Here is a 16796-nt window from a genome sequence, read left to right as displayed (position 1 = left end):
ACTGCATTCTGTCATACAGACTACAGAGTGTTATTTATTAACTAAAGGTAGAATTGAGTTTGCTATCTAAAATCAGTGGTTGTAGATGTGTAACGGTTTTCAACAGTAGATAAAAAATAATAATTTTTTTTCTTTTGTATCCTTACGCAGTAGCGAAGAACGGATATGTAGTAGTTATGAAATAAGGACATAACAATAAATGGGACTAATTATACAACTTACCAGTTTGGATTGAACGTCTATATGACTATAGTTGCGATATATTGTCATAAGAAAAGCATAATTCTATACACAGCTTTCATTAGGTTGGCAGTTACGTAACCCTGTTGGAGCGTACATAACCATGTGCACGGATATCACGTTACGATAAGTCGCTATACTGGATACAGTGTCGTCGGCCCTCCTCCCCCACCTTGCATGTCACGCTCTAACGGGACAAGGGTAGTTTTTGTTAATTTATTGAATTTATTTCAACAGGTAAACCAGATTTTTGCCGGTATTTCTGCAATTTTGTGGCCTTGCTGGAAATTTATATTCTATTTTTGTCCGACTAACTATAAGACACCTGCTGCAAGCTAACACAACAATCATCTATCACTGAAGTAATATTTTTCTCTCCACTAAGGGATCTTCTCACATTAAACAGTAGTCATAAAAAATAGTTTTGATTATCACTTAGTTTGGTTTGTGAGATGTTCACCTAGTTACAAAGTTTACGAAATTTCCTCAAAGTTTGTAAAGTAACGGCTACTTGTCAGTCCAGTTGAGTTCTGGACCATTTTACAAGTGTGATCACCAACTCGGGTTGTGCCCAAGGCGCGAGATTTCCTTGTTTTGGAGCGTGTGGAGGCGGTGTAAGGTACAACCCGATTATTTGAGCCCACGACAATAAGTTTGATAACACTTAATGCGCGGGATTGTGACTTAAGTTCCACGCAGTTTTTAAATTACATGCTTTCATCGCGAGTTACTATGCCCCCAGTACACTCTCGCTGAGACGCTCGCCGAGGCGCCTCGCCGAGGCACTCGCCGAGTAATTCGGGCGAGAGCTTATGCGAGGTAACCGTGTACACTCTCGCATTTTCTCGCAGTCGAAATGGAACAAACTTCGATGTGGAAGTAGCACTCGCCACTCGTGCAGTCTCTGGTCCTTTGACTCGTGTCAAAAAACCGACTCCAGATGGAGCGCCGGCGAGCACGAGGCAAGGCGAGGCGAGGCGACCCGAGTCAAGGCGAGAGAAGACGAGCGAACCGAGTACACTCTCGCACTCGCCAACGCTCGCCTTGCCTCGGCGAGAGTGTACTGGGGCCAGGTCAGTACGACTGCTCGGTGCCCGCGCCCGAGTGATGGCGGGGACGGGCTCGCAGATCACACCAAATTACACACTTCACTTTCCTGTGCAAGAAAAAAACTCGTCGTTGTACAAGTGTACAAACATTCTGTACATATAGTTTGCCATACATAACCATGCACATTTATTTTCATGTATTGAAATTCAATCTATGAAAAGAATATAAGAAAATCATTGCTACACTACTTGTTATGCAAAAAATAATATAGCAACTCTAACTTTTTGGGTAAATCATCAGAGGGATGGGTAAGAATTAAATACAATTAACTTTAATCGCATTTAGAAAAGTGTAATATACCAGTAAAACTGATAAGATACAAAATAAAAACCAAAATTAACCTATTTTATTGCTATTCGAAATAAAAGTTCCTAGTGTACCTGTTGCTCGAATTCGAGCAATTGCAAGGTATTACCGGCGTTATTTTAAAACGAACAACAGTCATAATTTCCGACGACTTTAAAAGAGTCAACTAATATAATGGAAATACTCACGATGTACATAACAGATGAATATAAATAACATATCAAGCTAATTTGTTTGTGTTTTCTAAACATGTTTCTCCCTCATAGCCGCATTAGGTTGTCCATAATAACGATTATAAATATATATATATAAAAAAAAAACATTATTTCTATTTATTCTACTTGGTAGTGATCTATGACTTTCCAATTTTTCCACCCAAATTCAAATAGTAAAAATATTTAATTTCAACCAATTCAGTAAATGTTTGTAGCACACGTTTCCTTAAATTGCCACTAAAATATTAACAGCAATAAAATTATCCAGCTGATCATAATGTAAACGAAATTATTCTTTATTAGGATAACATGGGAAATTAGAAAGCCACTGGGGCAGAGCCCAAGGGACCTCTTCAAAAATGTAAGGTCAGGTTTCAATCTACACACCTAGACGAACATTTTGGTTTATAATATGTGGGGTCAAATCTTAAAACAAAAAAGCCTTATTGTTCACAATGTTTCATGTAGCGTATTAATAATATAGCTTTGTCAGTCATTTGAACATATATGTTTATCAGATAAAGACGTTCAGAGTTCCTTGAAACCGTGATTGTATTGCCTCGTTTCTTAATTAATGAGTTTTATTTCATTAATGTATCATGAAATAAACATAAAGCCTGGAATTATTTCAGGATCAAAGGGGCTTATGTCAGAGTCATGAATTTTAAATTCAACATTAAATGTATACTGAAAGAACGTTTGCTTTTACATCAGAGTCACTACTTAGTATGTAGTTACACTGAGCTTTTACCGACTCACAATACAATACAGTAGGCCTATATTGTTTGTAAGGTTCACTTGAACATTTGAAAGTAAAAAGTTGAAGTGAAGCGCGTATAAATTATGCAAAAAATATTACTTACCTACGACCGTAAGAAACCTTTTTATAAAAATATGAACTAAGCATTTGCAGTAAAGTATAAACCAACAATTTTTGACTCCTTATACAGTACCGGTACATGTAAATACAGTGATAATGTATAAACACTGTGCATTTTAAATAGTTCAACAATATACATTGCGATAATGTAAATTTTGCATGATGCAGTGTTATCGTAAAGAAAACTAATAACGCTTAATTGATGTTGTTCAAAGGTTTATTGCGGACATTTTCCCGTAACAATGGTAAAATAATGGAGGAGCTCGATTGTTAAAGCAATTTCCTCGACAATGGAAGTTTCCAACTGATCTCGCTCAGTGCAGTGAGTTTGTAGCAGATGATCAATAGATGATCATGTCACAGCCCGAAGTAGTGGTGACAACATGTTGAGTTGTGTTGTGCGCATGCGCCAGACAGTCAGTGTAAGTTACGCAGGTTCCAACTACAGTTTGTAGCCCAAGTCAATTACACAGTTGGAGGTTAGAAGACACTCGGTCACACCGTGCGTTCAAGTCTCCGCCATGGAAGCTCTTCGTTTCGCGCTTGTTTCGTCACTATTCCGCACCATGTTCGACAGATTTGTCTTCCATGTGAGTATTTTCCCACAGTCAAAAGTTTGAATATTTGTCAAGTAGACAATGCTTTTCACTGTAATTATGTTTCATCCTCATCCATAATTTGCATATTGTTTTTCGGTCAACTGTCTGAAGGTAAAAGTACGATATTCTTTTTAGAAAAGATAAAGTTTCCATTGCAAAAGTATGCATTGGGAACAGTTACTATCGTCGTTGTATTAATAGTTATTAGTTACACATTAAGAGTCTTCATCAGTAGAAGCCAGGTTGAAGTCATATGAACAATGTTAACCTTGGGTCCCCATATCTCATCAGCAAGTCGTTATTGCATTTTAATAATGCACAATACTAACAACGGTATGTATAGGTTATTACTTCTTAACACATGTTGACACAAAATATTATAGAACTTTCATCCCTAAATCCCACTTTCTACCAACATTTAGATGTAATCGGTTCCTAAAACGGGCGGCCAGCTTTAGCAACGCACGAGTTCTCGCCAAGATAAGAGCAGATACTTTGGGAATACTGATGGTGCGAACTTTCGCCTGCCCAATGTCTAAAATCACGTAGGGACGACGGATAAGGAAGCGATGGTGAGAGGGCAAGAAGGCGAAGGCGCGGCGACTTTCGCGGCCAATGTCAGAACCAGCAACCAACTGAGGCAATTAAAGCGGCCTTTCCAATCCAAAACACGCGGCTCTTACGTAACTGGTGTAGGCAGATCCGCAACTTGCTACTTTCTACTTGACGAACTTGATTGATATTAATGAAACCACTTCCCCCATACTTGGCGGATCCGATTAAGTCTAACTTCCGGACTGCTTAGGCTAAAAAAGTCGAAATACACTGCTTTGAACATGTCAGTTAAACCACCCTTTAGGTTGGTTTGAAATGGTAGCAGTTCTAAACACATTCGTTCCAAACGGAGTGTTGCTAAAATACTAGCAAAGAATCTACTTTCTCTTTGGCCAAAAGTATTATTAAACCACACCCACTGTAATAAATTTATATGCGTTGGTTGATGATGATGGCAATTGGTGTTAAGTTTTCAATAGGTGTTTTGTCAAAACTGTTAGATGATTGACAAATCTGTGAAAATGGATATTTCTAATACCTCTGCTATAGTTTAATGTTACAGTATATTAGACCTAAGTAGAACTTTATGTCTATTATTATTTTGACATGGTGAATTGTTTGCAAAATTGGTAACGCTGTTGGTTCGCTTAAAAAAATAGTACGGTATATTGTTTTGAATCCATCCTTGGTTTGGCTCAAGAACACTTAGATAGATAAAATTGAATAAAAACTGGAACTTACAAATTTTTGTTGGCCTGCAGCAGGATAATTTACTATTACAGTAAAGAGAGCATCTTTCTTCAGTGGATATAATATAATATAGTCCCCCTAGATACGCGTGTTTTATTTTTATTTAACACATTATTTAATAAATATAAAATTAACCACCACAAGCTTGAATGACACCACAACCAGCTTGTACAAATCAGTAAAACGATACCTCTTACAATAGGAGACAACTCGTTCCGCCAATACAGTAGAACCCCTCATATCCGGCCACCACGGGACCAAGCCCCTGGCCGGATAGCGATTTGGCCGGATAAACCAACCAACTATGAAAATGAAAATAATTCATACCTAATAATATTTAATCAATACATGCTGTCAAAAGTATCATTTAAGTCTATTCTAGGATTATTTTTCGAAGAATTAACATGTTCGTACAAATAAAAAAAATTATTTAGGCTATTTGTAGGTTAAAGTTGTAAAGGAATGAACATACGAGTATTAAGATTTCAGGTAACAAAAACTATCAAATAATGGAAGTAAAAATTACAATAAATCGGCAATGAAGATTTTTAGGACCTAAATAGTAAATACATTTCTACTCAACTTTCTTATCTATTTTGTGAAAAAAATACAAAAAATAATTGCCCAATCCCCATTTGTAATTAATCAACCAACTGTTTAGAGGTTAGGCTTAGCTCAACTGAGTTTAGTGGCACAGTAAAATGTATTTAAACAAACAGATAAATAGTTCAGATAAATAGTTTAGCTCAGACAAGTCGCAAAGACTAGTGCTTGCATCTAAACGTCTGTAAGCTTTGAGAAAAACATTTTGATATTGGCTTCCTGGAAGTGGCCGGATAAACAGAGGACCGGTAAAACCAAGGCCGGATATCAGGGGTTCTACTGTAGTCTTTACGCTCTCAGGAGTGGCGAAGAAAGCTTTCCTGGCATCCCACTAAACAACATTTTTGCTAATCAGCTTAGTTAAATTTCACTCTGAGGAAAGTCAAAGATCAAAGGCGCGCCTCCGGAAGTGTGATTCCTGTCAGTTTGGTCACGGACATCTCCTGTTGCATAACTCTCTTGACAAGAAAAAGTGGTTATAAAATAAGTTGTCTAAATGTTTATGAGCTTACACGTTTGTCCTGATTTACCAAAAGCTGCTCAATTAAGCCTCTTTGGAGTTAGCCTAAGTAATAAAATGATTTTATGATTTATAGATATAAAATACATTTTTTAACATCTTCGTTTGCTTAATAGGGTCAGAAAGGTCTTGTAGTAAAATAGTTAAAGATGGATTTATGCAGAATTATCCAGAATTTGGACTCCCAGATTGTTTGGAAACGTCATTTTGAGCAGTAAATCTCATTTACTCACTTCTTGCATGGCTTAGAAGAAGTTATGCCATATTATGCTTTGGTTGAAACCCACGATCCCTTCCCACACATGGATAAGCTAGAGACTACTGTACTTCAACAATAATCTTAATTAATCTTCATGGTTTCTTTTCTATTATCTTAGCCAGGCACACTTCTATGTGCCTACCAACAATCTCTCCCCTCACTCATTGGGGCCAATTTATTCCCTTCCTATATCCTTTGTTTCTTTAATTTTCTCTGCAGTCCACTTATGTGTTTTTCTTTACCATCTTTAATTTTCAAACTCATGGTTTTTGCTTCCCATTCATCTATACATACGAGAAAACCTGACTTTCGATTCTTTGCTACTCGTAAAGCTTATTTTCTCCAAAGTTGGAAAAGACAGACAGATTGTTTGGGATCGTCTTCTCGAGTACTTAATCTCCTCCTCCTCGACCCACTTCTAGCATAGCTAAAAATGAATGAGCTTATGTCATTTTAAGAGTGGGATTAAAAGAAGAGACTGCATAGCAATCAAGAGATTTAAACAGGATTTTAAAGATGAAGTTAGATTAAGAGACCTGTTATCATATTCCTGTACATATGATTTGAGAACGTCTAGCATCTGGCGTAGATCAAAATTCTAGCAACTTAATCTAAATTTACTGAATGCGTGTGCGTGTGAATGTCTTCCTCCACCGTGCAAAGAAATATTTTATTGTACTTGGCCAACCGTTCTTTTAATATTCAACCAATGTTTTTAGTCCAATCATTGGTATAAATTTAGTGTTCTAATTTCGAAAGCCGCAAATAACAGGTTATTTTAAAAAATCGCACAAGCGGGAAATTATTATAGATTCCTATATTATTGTTTTTCCTGTTATAGTTTACAACCGTCCGTATTGTGATGTGTCGAATATCTACTAACCTCATTAGCAGTCGCTTTGCTGCGAATTGCCTTTACACTTGGATGTTATTTCACCTGCCGGCGTAACGTCCGCGTCACCTACTGTGATTGTGATTGGTGGAAAGTCGGTCGCTTCCTCAGTCGCGGCCCCTTTGTCTGCATACCTCTCCCTCGCCTTGTAAGGGACCTTAGCTCTCTCAGCCCCCGGCGCCTGGTGTCACTCCATCTGTGTAATCGTATGTTACGCTTACTTCAACATTATAGCCCCAGGTTTCAGCACGAAAATGCATGAACGTTTACAATTTAACGGCCATAAATACTGTAGTGGTTTTGTTACGGTTCGATACATTCAGTTAAAGTTCAGTTAGTGAACCGAACATGGTGTTGGCATACTCAGAGTTGCCGTGTATGTGCTGAATGTTTGACATTTCAATTGCTTAAGAATTCTATTGACCACAAAAGAATTTTTGTTGATACATGAAGAACGGGGCACACCGTGCTTAGAAAAGTGCTTCAATTTAATACTTAGAGCTTAAATGACCAAAGGCTCAATTAACAGTTTCTCAGCATTAGCGGGCGATGCAGGAAAATACTAAAATAAAACTACGTACTAAACGATCTACTCGTATTTAACACTTTGTCACACGGTGATTAATGATGTCGTATGGGCAATAGAAAATGTGACTTTTATACAATAGATAGCCTTGGAAGAAAACAGCAGCAGACCTTGAAACGTACGTTTCTAAAGTAACGCCTTTATAAATGTAGGCGTTGTTGTTGCTGTCAAACAAAGTAGTTTAACTGCCGCATGATGATTCATCACTGTTCTAGTATTCTATAGTTCTTTGGATGCTTACAATTATTACGGCAATTATACATTAGATTAAAGTTGATAGTAATATGAGGATATGGACTCCTAACCATAAAAATAACGAACAACGAAATAACACGTGATTTTATCCGCTCTTGCTTCTTGACTTTATCCCTGCGTAACAACAAAGACCCAGCCCAAAACGATGATTGCACCAAACATCACCTCCATGGAGCCGCTTGTGTAAATAACCCTGACAGGTCCATTGTGAGTCGCATCTGCTATCAGCGGATCAGCCGCCACCGCCATCACGGCCGCGCCGATGGCAGAAAGTAAGAGTCTGAGTTTATTTCGTGAGGATCATTAGTCTGCTAAGATTAGGGTGAAAGTGGCTTGCCTCTCGCCTCTCGCCCCCGCTTGAGGGTGGGTGATGGTGAAGGACTAGGGTGAAAGTAACAGAGACATAAGCCTATGGCGTAGGCGGGAGTTCATTGTCCTCTGCAATCTCCTGTTCACCTGACACCTAGCCGCCAACAATCCACTTTCTTTTACTGGTCTGTATTAGATAATAATCAGTAGAGTCTTCATCAGTGGTAGCCATATTGGATTTAAGGGAGGGCAATGTTAACTTTGTAAATGAATTTCTAAAAAAACCTGTTGTAAAATAATGATTGATCTGTTAAAATTAAGGTTAAGTGGACCTCTAGGGAGTCAAGATTTTAGTTTTGCCAGTTTCCTTCCACTTAATAAGTTAATGGTCATTAATTAAGCCTTTAATTAAATGATTAATAAAAAAAAATAATTGAAATATAATTTCCTTATTCCCTATTAATCTATATTATAAACCTAATTATACATTTTCAAAACTATATCTTTATAAATAACACCGGCTTCAAATGATGGTATGTTCTGTCAAATTTAACATTGCTTTTATGGGACTAAAATCTAATATGGCTACCACTGATGAAGACTCTTAAAAGGCCACAAATGTTTCCTATGTTTGCAACATGGCATGGCCACAATAAATTTACTACCAGTACCGGTACCTAACAGAATATGCATAGGTACTTCAATCCATTTATTTATAGTTTCTTCTATGTGCTTTAACAGATTTTGCGAATTAAATATCATAAAAATACTTGCCAATACCTTATAGTGCATCATATGCTATCAAAAACTGATTGTCAATATTTGCAGCATCTTTAAACAACATACTACAAGACATTATTCATACCTTCTTTTTTTTCTTTTTTTTTGTCCTAGGACGCTAGGCACGAGCCTGGGATTGTTTTTCACATTACTTCAGGCTAGACCTAGGGGTTGCGGCATTATCACTTAGATAAATCCATTGGTGACTTGGCGGGGATCGAACCCGGGACCTCAGGGACTGAAGTCCCGCGCTCTAACCACTACGCCAGCTCGCTCCCCCATTATTCATACCTTGAGGATTTATAATTTCAAGTTTTGAAACGGAGTTATAAATATAGGAACCTGTTAGTCTATTACGACATATTATTAATATTATCGTGTGGTAACTAAAATCTTATGTCCAAGTACCATAACTTAAATCACCCATAAAATATGTGTCATTATAAAAATAATAATCCGAATTTCCATGAGCAGTATGAAGATCTAAACAACGATTTAACCATGCGAGGTTGGTTTTCTTGGAGGTAAAATTTCTAAATATAATTTGTTCACATGGATAACAATGTTTCGATAATTGTTTTACCACTTTCCTGTTCACCAGTGAGCGACAGGACAATTATATAAAATTATAGGGAAACAATGGAGAAACGAGTTGTGTAGAAAGTAATGTCGCTATGATAACAGTGGAGAAATACGCGGTGAACTACCGACGTGGCGCGGCGTCAAGACAATTAGAAGAGTTATTGCTGTTAACAATAAATGCTCCGGAGGAATCAAAGAAAGTAAACAACCCTGTAACTAAAGAATAACAACGTTTGTTTTGTGACCTTAGGAAAAGAAAGTTCTCAAACGTGAAAGTAAACAGTTAATGTCTCTGACAGGTGTTGAGTAGTGGACGATTACCGATGGTGTGTTGCGTGAGTGTGCGTGTGTCGGAGTTCCGAGAGGACGGGCTTGTGACACCTGACCCTCACACACAACGGGGGACAAGAAGAAAGTTGGGTTTGATCAAGATAGCCCATAAAACAATGGACCGATCAACTTACTACCTACTGGCCTATCCTGATAACATCGTCAGTGCCATATGGCGGTCCCCATCCGTATTCTACAGTGTACTATTTCTGTAGATTATTTATAATTTCAGTCTGCGTGCATGTATCGGACAGAAAACCTAATAATGTTTAAAATTATATTCAATTATAATTCGGCATATAAATATACACAAGACGGTTTCATCTAACATGTCAGAGGCTCAATTAACTGATCGAGAACATTTGATGATTGACATGACCCTCCTCCCTTGGCCCATGAAGATGGTGTATGTTGGTTGTATGCAAGTGTATAGCTTGATCCAGACAATTTGATGATTGCTATATCTGCTCTCCCTCCACTCATGAAGATGGTGTATATTCTATGAAAGAGTCTATAGCTTGATTCAAACATTTTTACGATTAAAATTATTCTCCTCCCTTTGCTCATGAAGTCATTAAGACGGTTAGGCTTGTAAGCAATTTGATGATTGACATATTTTTTATTCCGCTCTTGAAGATAGTGTATGTTGTATGCAATTCCATGTTGTAGGTGAATCGTGTTTCTTTTAATCCAGGCAATGTTAAAGTTGAAATATTTACTTTAAACTCGTGTCCGTCCACCTAATCATGAAGGTGGTGGACGTTGTATGCCGCGTGCAAAGTTGATCAAAACAATATTTCAACTGACACGTTTGTCCTCCCTCTAATCATGAAGTCATAAAGACATTGTAAGTTGTAAACTTGGCGTATCACTTGATCGATAAAATTTGATGGTTGGTATATTTCTTCTTCTTCTGCTCATAAAGATCGTGTATGTAACATGCCAGTTCAAGGTGGTAGACTATGTACACCAGTGCATTATTACTGGTCCATCCAAGGTGACAATTAACATGTCATCACTTTCTCCTCCCTCTGATCATCAAGGCCTTACCTCTTCTAACCGTTGTGGTGGTAGACTATGTACACCAGTGCATCACTAGGCAGTCCAAGGTGACGATTAACATGTTATTACTTTCTCCTCCCTCTGATCATCAAGGCTTCGTACCTCTTCTAACCATTGTGGTGGTAGACTATGTACACCAGTGCATCACTAGGCAGTCCAAGGTGACGATTAACATGTTATCACTTTCTCCTACCTCTGATCATCAAGGCTTCGTACCTCTTCTAACAGTTGTGGATAATCAAGACCCAACCTCTCCTAACCGTTGTGGTGGTAGACTATGAACACCCGTGCATCATTGGTCCATCCAAGGTGACGATTAACATGTTTCTACTCACTTTCTCCTCCCTCTGATCATCAAGGCTTCGTACCTCTTCTAACCGTTGTGGATCATCAAGACCCTACCTCTCCTAACCGTTGTGGTGGTAGACTATGTACAACAGTGAATCACTTGTCCATCCTAGGTGACGATTAACATGTTATTACTTTCTCCTCCCTCTGATCATCAAGGCCTTGCCTCTTCTAACCGTTGTGGTGCTAGACTATGTACACCAGTGCATCATTGGTCCATCCTTGGTGACGATCAACATGTTATCACTTTCTCCTCCCTCTGATCATCAAAGCCGTACCTCTTCTAACCGTTGTGGATCATCAAGGCCCTACCTCTTCTAACCGTTGTGGTGGTAGACTATGTACACCAGTGCATCACTGGTCCATCCAAGGGGACGATTAACATGTTATCACTTTCTCCTCCCTCTGATCATCGATGCCCTACCCCTTCTAATCGTTGTGGTGGTAGACTATGTACACCAGTGCATCACTGGACCATCCAAGGTGACGATTAACATGTTTCTACTCACTTTCTCTCCTCCTAATCATCAAGGTGGTGTATGCTATATGCCAGTGGGCCGGAGTTTAACGGGACGACCGGTTCCTTGGGCCACCTGACCCACTGCCGGTTCCTCCGACATATTTCCGCTTCTTATGCCTACCTAATCCCAAACCTGTCACCGGTGACTGTCGTTATCTTCACTGCTGATTTAATAAATCCCGGTCGGATTACATTACTGGCCAAAAGAAGTGATCGGATTAGGATTAAAGATACTACGATCTCATTGACGAGGTGTCGAGTGTGAGAGATACGCGGCATGTTTTCTGCAGTCGATAATTGCAAAACCGGACGCATTATCCATGTCCAGTTGTTTACAAATCTTCTTAGCAACAATGATAACTTGGAAATGCTGATGCAAAGTGCTTCTACTGATGAGTTAAAATAATCTTAAACAAGGATGGAATGGGCAATTGACTGAATACGCGTGAACAGATTCAACCAATGGTTTAAGCGCCCCGTCCAAATCTACAAATTCACCGATCAACTTAAAGACCCAAAAAGGTTAAAAAAGGGGCCGACCAAATACTCAAATTCACCACAAAGTAAGGTATTCACCATTGATGAATCTGTATGTGGACGACTGAATCTGGCCAGTGCACATCGTCATCCATATATAGATCCCAAAGTACCCATGAACTTTTGAGAAAACTGCAAGTCACACCCCCTTAAAACATATACTTAAATGTTCGTCATGACGAGAAACATTGCTCAAAACTATCCATTATTTCATAAAATGCCCTTTAAGGTCATAATTTCTTTCTAAAGAGAACTTTCCATATACCTAATGTTAAAAATACCTCAGCTGTACTTATTTGTATGTTATTCTTTCAATTTATTACATTTATTACAAGTTAAGTCCAGTGAGTACAGCAGTTAGTTCTCCTTCAATATTCAAGACTGCTGGTTAACAAAGTCTTTCTTCAGAAGCATAAGATCGTCTTCTTATAAATAATATGTTGCCCTTTCAAGTCACGAAAACGATCTTCCTGGTGAGCAATTTGATATAGCTGAGCTTGCAAATATCCTTAATGCTACATCTTCAATTGGACAAACTGACTGAAGATCTTCTTCCCTAATTTCTTTCAAAACCCTTAACGGAGGGATTTTGTTAGGGGTTTCACTTGGTCATTTGGCTTCAAGTACGAGTTAAAAAAATGTTGGTTCTCATCTTAGCTGGGGGTTTCTTTTTTCAAGTCTTGCCTTGACACTTTCAATATAGGATTTAAGGTGTACAAGCTCATCAAAGAAGCTATATTCAACATCTGATAAGTGAGATCGATCACTAGCTTCTCTTAGCTTATGTCCATATTACCATAGACAAAAAGAAATAAATAGATGTCAATGTCATACACGCTGCCGCTGCTTAGTAACGAACGATAGCAGGGGATGTCCCTTAAGTTGCCATACTTTGTATGGTCGCCATTTACACGAAGTCCTCTTATGCAGTTATCAGTTGCCAAAAGCGTAGAATCCGAAACTGTAAGGGTTGATTTCTAGGCTATCACTTAGCTGGAACTGTACCGCCCTCTGTTTGGTAAGGGGTGGGTAATAATAATAAATAATTATTTTACTTCATCTACGGTAAGAGCCAGAATCCTTATTTTTCCAGGACGGATCTGGTAGCCTTTAGCTCATAGATTTATTATTGCCTCCTCTCAGTTGTAGGAGTTTATAATGTTGAAATAATTAACAATTAAAATCTTAATTAAAAAAAAAAAAATCTAATACCTATTGAGATGTCTTAATAATTTTAAAATGGCAATACAGTACTGTGATAAAAAACCAAACAATTTACTCATTTGTTGAGATTGCCTACTGACCCTTAATATACCTGCACTGTAATTTGCTAAATTACAAAGTAAATATATTTAAAACTATTGTTACAATCTATAAGTAGGTAAGTAAAGCATAATAATATAACCTATTGAAATAAAACGTAACAATAATAAATAGAAATGCACCGAAACACACCCGCAAATACATCCGTGAGCACACAAGATACCTAGAGAATGAATGCCGATCATTGCCATTTGCAACAAACAGATAAGTTTAAAATATAAATTTTAGAATGTTGAATTTATCTTACTAGACCATAATAAATAAAAATAAACAGCATACAATCCCACGATTGGGAGTGCTTGGTATCCGAGTAGCCGGAGAAAATAACATTTCCATACTGTAGTACAATTAATTACTGTACCGTCGACCAGCGACCTTGATGGATAGTGAAGTGCCGCCCGTAGCGGTCATAACAGTTGCTTTACGATATAATTGTCTCAATGGTTCGTGGCCGTAACCCCAGACCAGCGGCTCGGGCTCGGCCTACTTGGGACTCGGCCCTTTCGCTTTCGGAGCTCCTCGACAAGTGAACTAGGTCAGAGCTCAGACCCGCACCCGCCATCTGGGCTATCACGACCACTAACTACAAACAAACCCACCACCGCTACGGTATTCAACTAAATTTAACAACCTTAACATTTGTAGTTGTCGTGACTTCACGTTAATGTGCGCAGCCATATTACGAGCCATTTTTGGTAAGGCCCGTCGGTGCGAGGACAAAATGTGTGGAGATTCGCATTGCTTATAATGATGCACGAACATTTTTTAATGTAGTCTATTTGTAAAATTCATATTTTCAAACCAAGTCAAACTGAAATAATAACGTAATGTGCAACTACATCATATTTAATTTCACATAAACTGGAACTGACATAGTAAAAACATAAAAGTGAAAATTTTATTTTGTGCGAGTATTCTGTATTTTGAAAGTCACGCACTGTATAAGTTGATCATTCAACTATGTTCAATTTGAATAAACAATTGAGTACGTTTTGTCCATATAGATAGTACGTTTACTTTCAATGAATAATCGTAGTAATAGTAATATTTATATAGTATCCAAAGGACAATGATAACACAATGGGAAAGAGAGGACCCCTCGGTTAATATAATTATAATACATGTATAGAACGTTCTTGGTGAGTAAGTAACCAAAAAAACTTTACAGTATTTCAATTAACTAAGTCGTGCAATAGGTCTATTTAATGACTAATGGTTTTTTTGTGTTTCATTCAATAACAAAAGCTGCCTTGTGTTTAAATGTATAACACCATGCATGGATCGATAAAGTAATATGATGTTTTTGTTTCAGAACAAACGATTACGAGCTCAGGAAGGGCGAAAACCTCCGGACCCCCCAGGGCCAGACGTGGTTACGGTGAGTCACTCTTCGCAGCTCCATGTTATTAATGTTCATTAGGAGAGGGGTGAATGACTCGTAAAACTAAAAACAATATAGGAAATTTTGAGATAGAAACTAATACTATCGAGTCTAAAACTGGGTTACTTAAACCCAGTTTGACTTGTTTTACTACGTTTATTACTGAAACTGTTAATTTTCTCAATCAAATCATCATCGTAAACAAAATGCTCATATCTGACAGTTATCTTAACGCGAACAAGGGACATTTCATCACTGTCCAATCGAGTATCAAGACCGAGTGTTCCTGGTGGGTTGCTCCAGATGTGCAGCGCCGGTCTCGCCTGGGCGGGTATGGGACGGATGGGTGGCTGTTTGGCGTTCTACTGACTGAGCATACGTCTCCCTCCCCCTTAACAATGGGATCATCTCATATCCAGTCCAGACTCTGCACGTTTCAACATTGTCAGTCATCTCCATCGCGGGACATTAGATCATTTCCTGTTTGGATGAGGTTCTGAAGTGATTATCTCATAGATGTATGAAATCAGCGTTCTTTAATTGGCATGTAAACAGTAGATTCATAAACATGGTTAACGTGAAATCGAATGGAATTTTAGAAAGGTTTACGATTGCTTATAACGGATTTTGGAAGAATGAATGCTGGTGATCTGGACAAATCATTGGCCAAAATGCTGACCGCTGGTGAAAGAATAGGAAATCCCGTTAGCGAACGTTTTGGTCATTACGAAACAAACTCGCTGCTCCAGAAAGTCCTGAAGCCACCAATTGAGAGGCGGAAGATTGCAGACCGGTGCTGATAGGCGGTACCGGATGCGCTGCAGCACCTTTCACCGATGGACAAGACAATACTGTGCAGAATATTGCACTTTCTACTGACTAAGCTTTCTACAGATCGTAAACCAACAACAGCTCGTCAATGTCAGGGACTCAAGTCAAGAGGCGCTTGTTGAGATGAGATGATCTCGAGCAGACGCTTTCACGTTCTACGTTCTGCCACTTGAGTTGATTGCTCACAGGGATGTTGTAAAAAGAGGTCAAAGTGGTGTGAGCATAAATTATATTATCAAAATTAACACGAATTAAAACTTTGATAGGTTGTTCAAAACGGTGGTTTAATACATAAATGGATATTTTTAAATACCACAATAGAACAATAGTAAATTTAGTGACTCGTCTCCAAAACTACTCTCAACACGTTGTGGACTTTCATTCTGCGTTGTGGCATAAAAGAAGATTTTTTACCATTGCAATATTTATCTCTTCTCCACCACTAATTCCACTTATTGGTTCTCTTTAACCACTCATATTTTTCATGCTGCTACTCGTATACGTTATCAATTGTTTGCTTTCAAAGTTCCCTTTGAATACAAGCGATTCCTTTTAAAGAATACTGTACTGATTAATTACGTCTGTTTTAGTTATAGAAAATGTATGTAGTTTTTTTCACATTTCATATTCCGGAACTAGGTAAACCTGTCTGGAGCTAGGCAGCATACAAAAATGCATATTACCCACATATCCTTCTGGGGTTACGACAAGAATAGAGACACAAAGTAACAACTCTACTTGAATTAGTTCGTACATAAAAATGTGCGAGCAATTGTGATATAGACTAAGACTATTTCAGGCTGTTGAAATGTATTGCTAATCTTGACTGACAGACAACGCCGATAGAAACTCGATTGCCGTGTAGTCAAAGCAATGAGATGTAGAAATTGGATTTCTAGTAGAAATCCAATCTAAGAATAGCGGACGCCGTTTATTTCCGAAAACAAGGGATTCAAAACAATGCGTATTACGAAAGTACCGTGTCATTATTTCATCTGACCCAACAACGGAATTTCGCCATAT

General features: G+C 38.2%; 1 protein-coding gene across 7 annotated transcripts in view; it reads left to right on the top strand.

Moving 5' to 3' along the window:
• LOC128985378 (desmoplakin-B-like) overlaps positions 1-16796 on the top strand; it is a 412041-nt gene that overhangs the window by 84294 nt on the left and 310951 nt on the right. For all 7 annotated transcript variants that reach the window (XM_054404818.1, XM_054404815.1, XM_054404817.1 and 4 more), the window contains one exon: positions 14874-14939. In XM_054404818.1, the coding sequence (XP_054260793.1) occupies positions 14874-14939 (66 nt within the window). The remainder of the gene's footprint in view (positions 1-14873; positions 14940-16796) is intronic.

This window comes from Macrosteles quadrilineatus, unplaced genomic scaffold (genome assembly GCF_028750875.1).
Source record: "Macrosteles quadrilineatus isolate MER2022 unplaced genomic scaffold, UCM_ALF_1.0 Scaffold_2__2_contigs__length_208266976, whole genome shotgun sequence".
NCBI lineage: Eukaryota > Metazoa > Arthropoda > Insecta > Hemiptera > Cicadellidae > Macrosteles > Macrosteles quadrilineatus.
Note: the sequence above shows the minus strand (reverse complement) of the source record. Positions and strands in the feature narration are given on the sequence as shown.